This window comes from Lissotriton vulgaris, chromosome 4_1, assembly GCF_964263255.1.
Source record: "Lissotriton vulgaris chromosome 4_1, aLisVul1.2, whole genome shotgun sequence".
In the NCBI taxonomy this organism is placed as follows: domain Eukaryota; kingdom Metazoa; phylum Chordata; class Amphibia; order Caudata; family Salamandridae; genus Lissotriton; species Lissotriton vulgaris.
In genome coordinates, this window is record NC_141691.1 from 148,675,439 (window position 1) to 148,691,839 (window position 16,401).

A 16,401-nucleotide genomic window follows, 5' to 3' on the forward strand; every position below is an offset into this window, starting at 1 on the left:
GATTTTTCTGGTGGAGGTAAGAGCTAGTGTGAATTTAATAAGATAATGGTCGGACCATGTACAGGGGGACATGGTGGGGGTCGTTATTGTCAAATTATTGGACCATATTTGATCGAGAATATGCCCTCTTTGATGGGTAGGCGAAGAGACCCATGGAGTAAGATTCAGATTGGTGAGGAGATCAGTCAGTTCCGAGGAATGGGAGCATTCGTGGGGGTCATTAAACCAGTAGTTAAGATCGCCCACAAGAAGAACTTTGGCAAGATCAATGACGAGATTGGCGATCTGTTCGCTCAAGGATAGGGGAAACGATGGCATGTAGTGCGGTGGCCGATAGACAAGTACACAGACAAATGAATCGACAGGGGATTCAAATTTGATTACGAGGTTCTCCGACTCCAGGAGATTGAGGCATGTCAGGGAGTTGAAGTTTGTCATGGATAATTGCAGCAACTCCTCCTCCTGCTTTCCCAGGGGGGCGGTCAGCCTGGATGATATAGTAATCTGCTGGTAATACAACCAAGATGTCGGGGGAGGAGTTGATAGTCAGCCAAGTTTCTGTCTAACACAGAATATCCGGTTTGTCTGATTTTAATAAAAGATACATGTCCATTTAGTGCTTAACCAGGGAACGGGTATTAAGGTAGCAAATGACTAGTGGGGGAGCGCTAAGTTGGGCCTGTTTTCGCAGGGGCAGTGGTCCTAGGTTAAGTTGGTTACATATTTCCGGGAAGGAGCTATGATCCGAATAGATTCCCATCTTCGTGATAAGGCTTGCTGTTTCACATAGGGGGTTAAGGCTAAATGCGCGCAGTTTGAGGGAATCGGGGGAGTAGGTGATAAGACAGGCATAGTGGCGCAGACGGGCTTGCCTTTAGCGCCGAAGCACGCCCGCTGCGCGCGTCCGCTGCGCCTCCGTGCTGATTGCTGCATAAATCTCCTGGCCCCGCCCCTAACCAGCGTGATTGGCTCTGATGCGAGGGGGGGGGGGGGGGGGGAGAGATCAGCTGGGGTGTCGGAGTGGCCACCCTGAGCGTTACGTGCAAATTTTACAAAGACAATTATTAAAAACACAGGTAAATTCTCAAATCAATTTCCACAAGTTTTAAAAAGATTGAATTAAGGCAGAGAGCGTTCCTAATCGACGTTCTCCGGTAGCAAGGGATGTTAAGGGTGAGACCCAAAGACTTTCCCGTGACCCACCAGTCTTTGAAGCTCTCAAGGGCAGCATTTGCCTAGTCTCTGTAGAGACGGGAGCCGTCAAAGGGCATGTCCATGAAGTTAGCCTGACATCCCCCGAAAAACCAGACGTTCTCAACCAGGTGTGGAGGCGAACAGCCATCGTCATGGAAATAGCTCAACTTAGCGAGTCCGTTGTGTCCAAGCCACATCTGATGGTAGACTTAGCTGCATCTCTCCCATCTCAGATTGCTTGGGAGAGTAGAGCCCGGTCCTCCTCCGAGACTCTGGGCAGCACCTGCACTACTGTATCTATATCAAATGGAAATAACGGCCTGCCTCAATATCAGTTATTTAAAAAACACAGCAAGGAACATTTGTAGTATGGATCCTATTGAATATCTCACTCCTGATCCTCAGTGTCAGATTATTCACAAGCATAATGGTGAACAGACTAAATCCTGAATAGATACACTCAGAGCAGACTAGTTTCATCCTGGGATGGCAATGTGGCAATGATACAAAGAAAACAGTACATGTAGTGGAAAAACGCCCAACAGACATGCAAGATCACTGCACTACTCTCTCTTGGTGCAGAAAAAGTGTTTAATAGAGTCAGCTGGACATACAGGAAAGGACCGGCGCAAACTTGTGGATTCACCCTACACTTCATGTCATTGGTGCAGGCGAGCGATTACAATCTGAAGGCACAGATTAGAATTAATGGTACAATCTTCTCAGTGCTTCTTATTTAAGGGGAACATGACGGTTGCCAGTTGCCCTCACAATGGAGCCTTTGAAGATAAAATACATGGACACAGGGAAACAGTGAAGTCAAAATAGGTGCAGATACATTTAAAGCGACAATGTTCGACATGGACATTATGTTTTCAAACACAAACCTGATGTGCTTCCCATCATACTTAAAGACAAATGTGGAAGAATACAGTGCAATTGCTTTGGTTTCAGGACAATATTATAAAAATAAAAATCAGAGGACCTAGCTCTTAATATTAACCTTGACCAGAGCAGGCACTCTGTGCCCTCCTTTTTATTTTGTGGTCATCGAAAGCTGTAACATACGTTGGAGAACAGATTGCCCCCTCCACAACACAGATAATCACTTTAAATTATCTATCAATGTTGAAAACTGCAACAATGTATCATACAATATTTTTCAAGGCTGTGCAGAATAACTGCAGTACAAATGTAGATCATATCCAAAATGTGCAGTGTCTTACAAGACAATCTGCACTATGTCTCAGTGGCTCTCCTCTGCAACATCAACTCCAGCTCTACAACTTTGTCTTGGGGAATGGGGGTGGGAGGGGTTGGGAGTGGAGAGGGGGAAGATATCAAGAGTAGCGGCTAATCTACTCTACCAGCTAGACCCATGGGGGAAATTAGCGGTCATATTCTTGATGGATTATTTCGAGGCAGCCAATTTACGTTACAAGGCTGAATGAGGAGATGAGACTGATAAAAATTGGTTGCAGGAATAGCCCTCTTGAAAGGACAGTGGATAGCAAGAACACCGTCCACAGGGGTAGCTATGCTACCCTTTAGGACGGTGTTCTCTGCTCACATTCTCCTCAGCCCGCCTCAAGACTATCCCTGCACATGATTAAGCGGCCTCACAATCCTCAGATCACCTCCACTCAGCATTCAACAAGGCTACCTCAGGACTCTTCCACTCCGCCTTAAAGGCTCGTGACCTCTGGTCTGCCGATCGTTTTAGGTCTACCGAAATCAGCATTCAACAAGGCTACCTCCGAACTCGTCCACCGCTTCCATAAGCCTTAGCACGCTGGACTACCGAATCGTTCTATTGTATCTCTCTAAATCATCCTACTCATTGATTGCTATCTCCTCCTTACTGTCTGGCAAATTGTGGTTCTCACATAACTTGAAGGATCTGCAGAGGCAGCAATGGCACGAGCAGTACTTGTATAAGGGTCTTTATTAAAGGTATACTAGAGATCAAAAGACGCTGACGTGGTTGGTGGGGCAGCTATAGACAATGGTTCCATCAACAGGAGAGAGACGGATGAAATGGTCATTCACAGGTAAGTCGTCAATAGGACGGTCACTGACTGACGTACAATATGTCAACGTGGTGGTAGTCATTGTGTGGGAGGGGTGGATATTATGTTATTTCTTTTGAATGATGACATGAACTGCCCATTATGTGAATACTTATTGAATCCTACTGATAGACGAGAGGTAATACGTCCCTGTTTATTTCTGAAAACTCAATAAAATCTGTTCATACATTTTTTATTTAAATGTGGCGGTAGTCTTTGTAAACATCAACAAGAGTTATGACTATGTGTGGTGTTTTAGTTGACCGTGAAGCCATCAACAAAGCAGGGTCTTGTTGTAGACGAAAGATACTTACAAGACAAGGTCAGGAGCTTTATGAGATTTCGCTGCGATAACTGATGAAGTGGTCAAGAATAGAAGATGCTTCTTTCGAACTTGTAGGCAAAAAAACCTCACCAAACGGCCAAAAAGTCTCAGAAATCTTGATTTTACCAGTTGCTTCCCACACTAGAAGCCTGCAATTTGTAGGCAGGGTTTTAAAGTCGAGGTCGAAAATTGGAGGAAAAGGCTCTGACCAACTCAAGCCTTCTTTTTGTAGCCTTAACAGGAATGCTTTTTGATGACTTTCCACTAAGTGACATTTCCTTTAGGGGGGTACATTTCTTGTCTCCCTATTGTAATAAGTCTTACAGTTGCAATCCTCACCGATAGATGAGTCATCTGACACGTCTAAAATAGTTCAGAAATAGTATCTATTTTTAGGGAGTAATATCTAGGTATGTCTTTTTAGTTTCACAGAAGGGGCAAGGCTCAAATAAAGGTTTACATTTAGCTGGGGTGTTATATAATGATAAAACCTGCATGGGATCAACCATTCAAGAACAAAAAGGACACACACTGTTATCACCTTGTCCAAGTGAAGTAGAGAGAAGTCCCAGGGATAAGGTTATAACACCAGTAGTGCAAGAAAAAAGCAGTAATAACAAAAGAAGAGCAAAGTTCCGAGGGTTCGCTGTTATCAGCTTGTGGAAAAAAGTCTGCACCAGGCAGCCTTTGTGGGGAGTTGAACCTCTGGGTTCCCCACCTCATTGGCCAGAGTTTGGGTAAAATAGTGCGGTACATAGACCACAGGTTGTTTATGGGGGTTGACAATTTTAAGTGTACTAAAACACTACTCTATAAACATTTACTACAGAGCATACAGAGCCTAAGGAAAGAGAATATTCAAGCATGTGTATCTTTCAAATATCCAGTGCTGGGGGACTACCAGCTTCTATGGTCTTAGATGATAGATTATAGATCTTCTGTCAAACTGTGTTACAAAGTTAGCCAAAGCATCTACTCTTAAAAATGCTGGGTCCTGTTCTGGTAGTATATATGTTTTTAGATAGGCATGGAGCCTTCATTTGTCATAGCTGGAAATATATTTTAATTCTTGGTTTCAGCAAACATTGGTCCATCTGGAAGGAGGTCGGTTAACAAAAGCTTGCAATAAAAATGTGTGCCCCCTGCCCTCAAAAGTGATGTTATCATCTATTAAAAAGATTCTGGATCCAGTGCTTATTGAAAAATCCTGGGAGTATGTCACGGGCAAGTGGTTTGTGGTAATGTCTTTTGGGAATTGGCATGCACTTTAATCTAGGAACCTAGGTTGCTAGAGGTAGTGTACCTTTGATTGGTGCGATAAAACAGAAATGGCACTGCTCAACATCTAGTCTTTGAGGGTGAAAAGAAAATCCCAAGCGATGAGCTCTTAGACTTCAATCATCTTCATCTTTTTTTGCAACAGGAGCATTGCTCTCTAGGCCATTGTTTTCCTGAACCTTACTGTGTGGATAAGGTGGGGGCAGGTCAGAGGTGACCCCTCTCAGTTTTTTAGTTCAGGAGGCAGTGATCCTACAGCAGACAAAATTATTAATTTGGATTTCTTACCTCCGAGCTAGATCCTCGGCTTTCTTTCAGTGCACTCCTAAACATTATCCAACAGTAAAGGCATCGTTGACAAAAAGGTTGTCAGAAGATAATGTAAAAAAAAAAAAAAAGAAAGAAATGTAGATCCTTTTCAAATATTGTTTTAAGAAGGACACTTACCCACGGAAAGCATGATGAACCCGTGAGAAAAACTAGTGCCAAAACCAATTACTCTTATTACACATTGCAGAAAGAGGTGTCACAGATCAAGACATATCAAATGAGGTTTTGTTAGTACATGTTGAAATTAGTCAGAAAAACACAGATCATCTGAGAGAACCCTGTATTCAAAGTAGTAAAACAAACTGCTCCTTAACTGCCAATGCAGCTCTCTCTGCAAAAGAACGCCAGCCTGCTGACTTATAGTGTGTTCCATAACACCCCACGGAGGGTAAGATATTCAATGTTTATGAATGAGTAAAGATCCGTTGATGGTCAATTAGCATTTCTCATCACTAACCTATTTGTCGTGACTCCAGCAAGCATTATTGTTTAGGGTTTGTAAACTCTCTGGTATTAAGTATGATTATGCCCGGAACTTGAACATGTAAATTGTGAATGATTCCTTGGCCAGGCTTTGCTTTAAATCCAGGACAGAAAAGCAAATATCATTTAGAAAGTAGATTACTGAATATTTGACAAACGGTGTATATATATATTTCTTCAGAGTCCCAATATTGCATACAATAATTGGTTGATTAAAGTACGTGCTTTACTTGTGCACCAGATTATATTACAGGAGGTCAGATCAGTTTTTTTAGGAACAGACCGAATAAGTGATTTACCCAGAATCACATGATGTTTAGACGTTGCCAGGACTCGAACTTAGCTCCAGTCAGCAGATCCGACTGTTTAGCCACATTTCCTACTACAAAAAGCATATTCGCTCTTACAGATACATATCCATAACAATCCGATTCAATTGATGGGGGTAGCATTTCATGTATCTCATATGTTGGAAGCAATAACTACAGCAATAACTAAAAAAAAAACATTAAGTGGGCAAATCACTATAACTTGGTTGTTAAACTGCAATTTATATCTCTTACATGAATGTTATTTCGAGCTTGTACCAAGCAAAGATTAATAAAAAAGATCCAATCCTTTTTTCTAGTTTAGGCCACTATGCCATTTGTTGTGGAGTAGAGAATTAGTTCAGCCTCAAGCTCGGCCTCGGTATTCATTCTGGAAAATGCTAATCATTGCCACCACCTTCATAGTGCTCTAAAAGTGTAAGACCACAGAATAGCAGAATACCTTCATCATATCACTCAATTTTTGCCAGAGCCCTGGATTAACTTTGATAGGGTGCTGCCTACATTAGTTAGTTCGTTAACATGGCCCGATCAAGTCATATAACACAAAAACTCACAGAGAACAAAGAAATATTAATTAATTTTCAGAACATAAAAAAAGTCACAAATATTACAAACGGTACATACATAAATCGAAATACAGGCAACCAGTTTGGTTTATGTTTTAAACTTGACCTAGGGCTGCTTGTGATTACATCTGATATCAGATGAGATTTGGGGAGTACACCCTCATACAAGTCTACAACCACAGATATGTTGCAATATTTACTTAACTGTGCAAGCCATTATTTAAATTATGATTAATAATTTATGAATCGTCTTAATTAGGGCACATGCACACATATATGTCCATAAATTTCTCAGTACACTATTCAGACCCAATAAAGACTAACATTAAGCAGTGTAAAATGCCAGCTAAATTTAAAGTTCAGATCAACTATTTGTTTCTGGCAAGGTGCTGTTGCAGAGCTTGGACAATAACAAGTACATGTAAGGTTAAGACTTCCATATGTCATTCTGTCAGAGTGGCACAACAGAACAATCTAAAAATAAATAAATGAAATGAGCGTCCATGTCGTCTAAAATGTGGTACCCATCACATCCTGTCATCTTCTATATATCTTTCGTTTTAGAAGCTTCTATCTTGAAAGCCATTTCAGTCGTCTATAACCTCTGGCATGCAAAGAATTGGCCGCTTTCCCGAATAATTGGGTGGTTAGCCTCCTTTTGATACTCGTATGCTGATAACCACGTAAATCTTTACATATTTAGCAACTTTATAAATAACGTTTTACAGCAGGTTCAGCATTGCATTCAAGCACGGCGAGTGCACGATTGTGTCAGTGTGGACACTGAGATCTCAAAGTCACATTCTTATTCCGCTGTCCCATCAAGAATTTTGGAATCACAGGGGAAAAGCAGTCCACGACGAAGTTAGATTTGTAAAGCGAACCCACCATTAAAATACCACTATCACAGATTTGCAAAATAAAGAAAAGAAACTGGAGATTCAAAGAAAAGCCTTTAAGATTGACATGAACATGACAATGATCAATTATTTACAAAAATAAAAAAAGGATACTGCAGCAAAGTGTAAAATGATTTTATTGAAAATTATTCAGACCTAGTTAAGCACTTTCTCCCTCTGTTACACAGTTAATAAGTTATGAAAGGTGTAAGTCAAGGATGCATCTCGACTAGATTTTTAAACAAAGCCCTTAAATGAAAGACCTCTACTATGCAGTTAAGGCACTTCAGATTTAAGTAAACGTAGCAAACTTGCATAAAAATAATGTTTAGATGTCAATTAATTTACTTTCCAAAAACTGTTCAGTATAAAAAAATCAAAATAAAAACCCAACTGAATAGATGTTAGCCACTGTTGAAACTTGCCCCAGGGTGGTATACTTTTTTCAAGACTACATACTTTACTTACTTTTCTTATGTTCTGACTACATTCTGCTTTAACCCTTTAGCAATTTGCCATTTTCGTACAAGATGTAATGTCGTAAAGATGCCCAACTGCAGTATCTCCGTTTGCAGATTGTACATTTCTTATGCGGTAGCAGATGACTAATGGGCTCCGTACGCCATAATCTGCATATATTTCATAGTGGTAATGTGTGTTCCTACCATGTTAGCGAAGGCATAATAAGTACTGCTTGCCTGAGAAATATGCACGACGAGAGAAATAAAAATATACAACATTACAGTTTAATGAGGCTAACCAGCTACCTACTAATTATTTGTTGCTATACACATTCCTCTGGGAGACATCATTGTACAGTAAAACGTATACTATTCTTAGAAAATCACTTATTTTATTTGAAGACTATTCTTTTTTTCCTTATCAGGCAGTTCTAAATTATCTACTTTCTAGGGTGGAGAGATCTTGCCTGAACGGACAGAAACTAACCACTTTCATAGCAGCATTACTATTAACTTCTACATGTTCAATTTTTGTAACAAGATATAGCTGAATGGAAATGACTGATCACATTGTTACTGTGCACAGGGGTGATGTTGGTCACATACATATGGCCGATCCATTTTGCATTACAGAACCAGTGGTACCTGGTACTCAGTTTATTAAATAACAATTCCCATAGTTCCTAAATATAACCCTCAATGTAAAGCAAACCTTCTTATGCCAATCATGGAGCAAGTGTCTTTCTTCAAATCACAATAAATTGTCCAGCACTGTTAACTTATAAAATTGCTTAAGTTTTTCTGTAGAATGATGGGATTAGATTACTGCACATTCAAAAAACAAAAGTAACATTACTTTTTAGTGATAAGGGGTGCAGGGGAAGACTCAAGTTTACTCAAAATAGTTGATGTGCTCCTTTTTTAAATGGATACTCGCATAATAATGCCTCTCTTATAGACAAGGTTTCCAAACTGCATGGATCAGACTATTACATTTTATCCAAAATGGTTGTTAAAGAAATGAAATATTTCAGCATTACTGTATTTCTTAAGTCATACAGCAAAGTAGGATTGCTTGAGCTCAGTCGACAAATACATAAAAAATTAATCTTAATATGAACAAAGATATTTTGGGACAGGTTCATAATACTCTGTGTGGCTTTAAAATATAGTTTACTGCTCTTTTAGAAAGGCGTTGCACACAGTAGTGAAACATGGTAAAGGGCACCACATCGCATTAGCGCTAGCATGCAAGGGGGATCAATTCATTTATTTCATGGCTCTTTTCGTATGAACCTTTGGGATTTCATCATGCAGTTTGGATGCGATTATGTGGCCAATAGCAGGAGTCACTTCTGCGTATTCTTTGGTGTAATGTTTCTTGGAAACCACCATCCCCAACATTTCAAAAGAGGTAGTCTGAACCAAAGATGTTTAGCTCTTCTGAATAATCCATGCATGCACAGGAATTCAGGTTGCAGTGATCCTGTAGATTCGTCTCAAACTTTTCTAACTTAATAAAAAGCTGAAAAAAAACAAAACAGATTTTGGTAAATATTGACAAACGATTATTGGCATTTGAAGCATATAGCTTTCATCCCAGGCACGTGCTCTAATAACCACCACATTTTGAAGAGCCTGATAAAACATTTGGCCTAACAATTCTCCCCATCGCCAACTTAATTTCTCAGCACTTACAGACTATGGAGAAAGAGGGTGGGATTGTTGTGTTGTATAATTTAAGACAGAGAAAAACCCACTTGAAAAGCTGAATTAAGTGAAGCTATACACAGGTTTACAGCCCATGTTGTCTTAAAACCTTGATAAATATTGTCAAACTAACTACAATTTTAGCAGAACATAAAAAATAGAGTACACATGCATATTACTAATGTTACATCTATAAATCATACACCCTATGGCTACTTACGTACTGTATGTAGCCATTTCCCTTTATTGATGAATAAAAACAGTGTGAGCTCAGCAGCAGCTTCGTGTCAAACTGATGCCTGATGACAGAATCAAAACCGTGTTCTGTTGTGCAAATTCACTATGTGAGGGTTAACTGTATTCTGCCCAATATTCATGGCGACCACTGGGTAACCCATTTTGAATTAAGCACTCCTGGCTAAATCCCATCTGCAGGATCTGACCATGTCCAATCTCACTGGCTGGAAATGTTAATATTGCCTCCGTATGATTGGCTGTCCCCCTTTAACCTTACTGGAATATCTCTAGACTTGCTTTATCTCCTGCCAAAATTCTTCCAGATGGTAAATCTTCAACACCTATCTTTTTGTGGAGTTTCTGCCCCACCCGTGCTTCTTTGATGTGAACATGCACAAACAGGGGCAGATCAAATGTCCTGGTTTTCTAGTGGCATGCTTTTCACCAATGAGGCAAAGACCCTGCTTTTAGCACTGGAAAGCAGCCACACATTCTTTACAGATGTCTTTCGGTCTTCCTAACTATTCTACATATCTTTTCCTGCTGTACAAACAGCAAACATGTAGTATTTGGCAGGGGGCACTATATATGTAATGCAATAATTTGCCTTTTAGATCGACCCCACGAATAGTGAAGTCCATGAATCGTTCTCCTTTTTCGACACAGATTGCAACATTTATGTGCATAAGTTGAAGCCTTCTTCCTTCAGGGGTACATTGATAGTCTATTCTTGCCCCAGAGGTGAGCAGTCCAAAAATTCTGCACATTGCCTAAGACACCTTGTTTCAGAACCATAACAGCCAATCAAAACTGCACCTCTGTTGGATTCTAACACCTAAGGGCAACACCCTTTTCGCAGTATGGACTAATTTTGGAAAAACTCCATCATCAGAAGAACATAAATAACATGCAACAGGACACCGTTATTACAGCACACTCCCCACCAAAGAGATCACTAGCTTATTTTGTTGCTAAATTATATTCTTATATTTCAGGAGGTTCTTGCAAGTGTGTATTGAAGCTTTTCATTCTTCTCAATGTCCCGCAAGCTACACAACTGGGCATTTTTTTTTTGAAAACCTTTATTTAACATTTGCAATCAAATACAGACAAGGGCCTACAACCCCCAGGGCTGGCCGCTAAGCATAGGATCTCAATTCACAAAGCGCATCGGTTGCAAAGGTAATTCAATTTAGACACCGGATAGGAGGTTTTCATTTTAAAATAATAAGTAGAAAGAGTCAGGTGTCGCACAGTGTCTCGGATCACACAAGGGGGCGAGCAAAGAAACAACGTGTCCAAAAGAAACTCGCTATCAACCAAGTCAACGGAGTTGAGACGTAAGTCATCAGGATAAACTAGCGCATTTTGTTCGTCTACTCCCTCAGTATTGTCCGCCCCAAAGCACCAAAACCGCAGAAAGTCAAGGTACAGATATAGAGTCAAGGATGTAAGAAAGCCGAACCCACTACACTAACCTGGAAAAGGAAAAGAGAAGAAGACAAGGGAAGAGAAGGAAGAAAAGAGGCCATAGAACAAAAATAAAAACGAACACCCATCCCCGCACCCCTGCTGATGACTACGGCCACCCCCCTCACAGCGTGCCTGTCGCCCAGTAATCAGAACCCGAAATATAGAAGAAGAGAAAGAAGAAAAGGCAAAGAACCCCACTCGGTGAGGGAAATCGGAGGAGGGCATATTTCTACGGACTCCCGGTCTCCTTTCCCCGTCATAACCAACCCCCCCCCGGACTCCGTTAGATCAAGAAAACAATCCTGTTAAACCTAGTGCACAATTAGAGACCCAGATAACAATCTCAACCCTGGCCCCGTCTATCAAATTCACTAAAGTCGTTAATTAAAGAAAGCCCTTTCCACAAATTACTGCAAGAGTCTACAGAACAGTAGAGTACACAGATGAGAAAAGTGCGGCAGATCTCAATGTGGATGGTTGGTGCCGGTGTTGCCCCTCCCTGTCTCCGAAGCCAAGCTTTAATCCATCCGCCATCTTGAAAGACCGACAGGGGAGGGGAGTCGACAAGGTCCAAAACAGCAAAGGGTAAAAATTAGAAAGTTCCAGAATGGGGATGTCATGTAAATGTTCCAAGGGATACACAATCGGGGGTTCCAACGGCTCCATTGGGTGATCGGGCACAGTACCGCCAGGTAGATCCAGTACAGTAGGAGCAGACCCTACTTTCAGCGCGGGTCAAAACAAGTCTGAGACATATATTGAAATGCAGGCTGGTAGCCGGGGCACGGGTGTCGAGTCAGGATCCGCTCTCCGGTCTGCGAGTCCATCCGTCGCAGACAACAAACTGCAAGTCTGGACTGCAATGGTTCCCTTAAGTGCCATGAGTGCCTCCAGCACCTTTCGCAATGACGGGCCAGTTCGAGCCTGCTCCGCTAGCTGCCTTTCTTCCTCCAACATGGTGGTCCCCACGGAGTGGCGCCTTCTCCGGGGCAAAATTAAACGGAGCAGGAGTAAGCCATGAGGGACTGATGGTTAGCAAGCAATAGTACGCAGCGAGGTACCGACCCGGGGGGATCCACAATGTGAATGCCGAACCCCCGGTCAGGGACCCCCGCGACACATCGCCGTTCGTCACTCGTCGCCTCACCTACTGTAGGGCACTGGGCAGTTGGTGGTAGCAGACCAATCAAAAGTCCGAATGTTCCAGAGAGCGGACCCGACCACCTTCAGCAGTCCGTTGTTATTCAACTCGGACCCGGCGGAGCCCGCACTAGAGACCCCGGCGTCTCTGCTGGATTAGGCCTCAGACGACCATCGATGTAACTCCGCTCCACAATGGCGGAGAAACTCCGGGATTGCACCACTGGAAAGCAGGTCAGATCACACACACGGATCGGGTACGGGTAACCAGGATAGGCGACAGGATAATAGATCGGAAGACGGAGGTCAGCGGAGCCAGGAGACTATGCTGCCATCTTGGTTGGTGTCGTAGCTCCTCCCCAACTGGGCATTTTTTAACCTTTGCAGCATGGAATCATTGTAGGAATATTTATTTTGAGAGTTTTGGAACGAAACATTGGGTTGGTTTGCACAAGCTTCCACCAAATGCACCATTCCATACCTACAGAAAATATACCAACCACTTGAGCCACAAACAGATTTGTAAGAACAGAGCCAGTCCAAAAGACATTGCTCATATTGACTGGGATGAAGATACCAGAAAACCATATCACCTACGGCCCGAGTGGAGAAGAGAAGACAAGGCTGAAAGAAAAGCCTGTGGTTTTGCTTTCACAATGATGAATGCAGTTTTTAGGTCTCGCCTCTCAATGCGCATGCGCATTGAGCAGAGCGAGACTAAAGCGACTTAAACAGACTTTACCCAACTAGTATCCCAACTGGCGATTTGGTGCTGTGCCCGTGCGCTTTTAGGTCAATGCGCAAGAGCATGGACCTAAAATGCGCGTGCACATCATCAAATCGCCATCTGTTCCCCAGCAGCACTCCTCCCACACCTTTGAAGTGAAGCTTAGCTTCACTTCAAAGGCCCCTGCTGCTTCACACCCTCATCGCCGCTCGGCCCCCTCCCCTGCCCGCCGTGTCGCATTTCTCCTCCCCCTCCCCTTCTCTGCCTTCCCCCGTCTTGTATTTTTTTTACCCACTCCGCCCCCTCCCCTGTCCGCCGTGTCGCATTTCTCCTCCCCCCTCTCCTGCAAACACTAGCCGTTCTCGTATACAGCTGTAGATTGTTCACATCCAGATACACTCACCTCAAACTGTCTTATCTTTTAGAAAAGGACAAATCGCATTTCCCGTTGCATATTCCGGCTTCACGTGAATGTTGTAAAACTAAACCCGACATACGGCCCCGTCGCACCCCAAATCGTAGGTTAAATTCGCACTTCTTTGCACTGAATGTACCCTTGGGCACACATCTACAACCGCTTCGCTGCGGAATTCGATCGGGGTCCAGCCTGGACGGTCTGTTTCAAAGTTATATTTTTGTTCTTGTTTTGTTGTTTAGTCTGATTCAAAGCGTCCACACCTCACACGCATCCCCGCAACTGCAGACTGCCTCCAAACATACACACACCCTCTCTAAAAAGCACGAATTAAAAACAAATCTCTTCTTTCCCTTGATGCCCTAGTTTTACAGAGGACACCCTCCCTTCACACTGAGTGAGCTGCGGTCATGTTTATGCAGTCACTAAAGTAGCGCCGGGGCGCACGTCTGAAATTCAAAGCACTCGACGGAGGTCAGATTTAGTGGTAACAGAATGGAGGCTTGTGGCACTTTTAATCTAATCTTTTTTGTAACAATGTAACTTCCTTGCCACACGGGCGACAAGAAATTATGTGGTGCCGCTTCTGGGCAGGCTAGCCCCCTCCCAGCCCCGAGGCAAGTGCGTCGACTGGCGAAAGTAGAGCTGGTGCATCCAGGGTTACATACACGTCTCCCCTATAGTGTAGGCGCTACTAGAAATATTCTTGTTCCACTGCATCCACTTTAGTCGCCTGAATGTGGTTGTATGCCACAGGGGCAGGATCTGGGCGAAGGCAGACCACACCAGGCTTGGGGTGAAAGGACTCATCTATTTGGGTCAAATTCCAGTTGCCACATATTTGAATCTGGTGTTTATTACAACTAAGTAGTGTATTTAACAAAGTAAATGGAGAACGTACAGCTCTACCCACTCTACCTTGCGTTCTTGGTGAGAGGACACCCCCTCTTCGACCGTAGAGAATACTTTTTAATTTATAGGTTCTCCGAGCAGTTTGACGCGTGTTTCTCTCCACTTCCCCACAATGGAATTTCCCTTCCCTGCCCTTCTTGGCGGGCATTCGCGGCCACACGGAGAGGTAGGTGGTCTGCTCCATCTAAAATGTCAGGTGTGGGGCCAGAAGAGGCAGGCTTCTCCACACTGTGTGATCCTGGGCAATGAGCTTCATTTCCCGTGGCCTCTGTTACAAAAACATGCAGCGCTCGATCCGATACAATTACTTGCGTGTCTCCTTCCATTGTGACTGGGGTGGCTTTAATAAAATCACCAGTCTGTCTGACCACAGTAACTAGATCAGTGCTGGCCAGGACACAATAGGGGAATCGCTCTCTTCATCTACGCCCCCTTAAAGACGAGCAGGGGTCACTGAGCGTAGCTGGTGGATGCTGGGGCGGCCCCTCTGGACCAATATTCTTGATTACAAGGCTCTTCCTGGCTCAGCTACTTGGTCGGATATCTGCATTCAAGACAAGTGATGTGCAGTTTTTCTTGTAGCTTTTAATTCACACTCCGTTCCGTTTACAGTGCCCTATTTTTTTATCAGGATTTTCTTTTCTTAGGAAGATGAACAGGAAAATGATGTGCTGATGGACAAAAAAAAAATTGCCATTCATATACTGTGCATGTGCATTCTTTTGGAATAACAAGATTAAACTTACAAATTCTGCCAAGTACATATGGACTCGTTCATTTTAGAGCGTGGTTTGTTGTTGTGTACGCAAATCGTCTTTTAGCAGTCTTTTATTTAAGTATTATTTAATTAAAAACATTAAAAGACATTGTTATTTGTAATATCAATACATGTAAGTCACGTAAATACAACACATTGCATTACAAATGCTATCGGTGTCACATTTGCGAAAGTTATAACTATTGGCATTGTAAATGACAACGCTATTAATTTAGATATTTTCAAAACCAACACAAATAAAATAAATTGTCATTTACAAGACAAATAGCTCAAACTTTCCTAATGCGAGACCTATTGCATTTCCAATGCTTGTTGAAATTGCACTTCTTGGAAGGCACCAGAGATTTGCAAATAATTTGCAGAGGGGCGTGAAGCTGTAGGCGATAGGCAGCCCTTGATAGAAGTCTGTTCTGAAGATTAATTAGGCCGGGATTTCCTGCATCTTAATCTGTTCTACCATCAGAATACATCTTTACTACAACATGATAAGCATAATGTAGTCAGACGGCATAGGTAGGACTTGTCCTAAGTGGTTAATTCCCTTGTTTCTTAAAGTCGTTTGCACAGGGATCTTGTGTTTTGATCACTGCTTCAACAAAAAAGGTCTGCAAGTATCCACCTCTCCACTGAGCAAATCTGTTAACAAGTATCCCCCGGTAAAATAAATTGGAGTTCCATACAAAAGGGGTGACAGGGGAGGGGTAGTTTAGCTCGACAACTCTCTCAATATTAGGTAGTACCTGTTGATTTGTAAAAAAGGGCTCAACTGGTTGTGCACTCCAGGGGGAAGCCATAAGAGGTGTTGCCTGCTGTTTATTCCGCACCCAGGGTTTATCTTTCTGCCCTACCCAAGAGAAGGCGAGGTCAACTGGGCAGCTATGAAGCATCTTAAATGTGGGGACCCCATCAAAAGGAGTCCTATACAACATTGATCTCGTAACCGGTGGAGTCTTGTTGCCCCATATAAAAGCCCACATTTTATTTTGATCTTCACACCTCCTATGTTTCCCCTTAGGACTGCTTCTTTTGACCCAACTAATGGACCTCACTTGGCAAGATTTTGGCAGTACTC

At 42.6% G+C, this 16,401-nt stretch overlaps 1 protein-coding gene across 1 annotated transcript in view; it reads right to left on the reverse strand.

Moving 5' to 3' along the window:
* Positions 1-7,596: 7,596 nt before the first annotated feature.
* Positions 7,597-16,401, reverse strand: part of MAGT1 (magnesium transporter 1) — a 164,083-nt gene continuing 155,278 nt past the window's right edge. Inside the window, exon 10 of the mRNA XM_086918407.1 lies at positions 7,597-9,462. Coding sequence (XP_086774533.1) covers positions 9,447-9,462 — 16 coding nt within the window. The 3' untranslated portion in view covers positions 7,597-9,446. The remainder of the gene's footprint in view (positions 9,463-16,401) is intronic.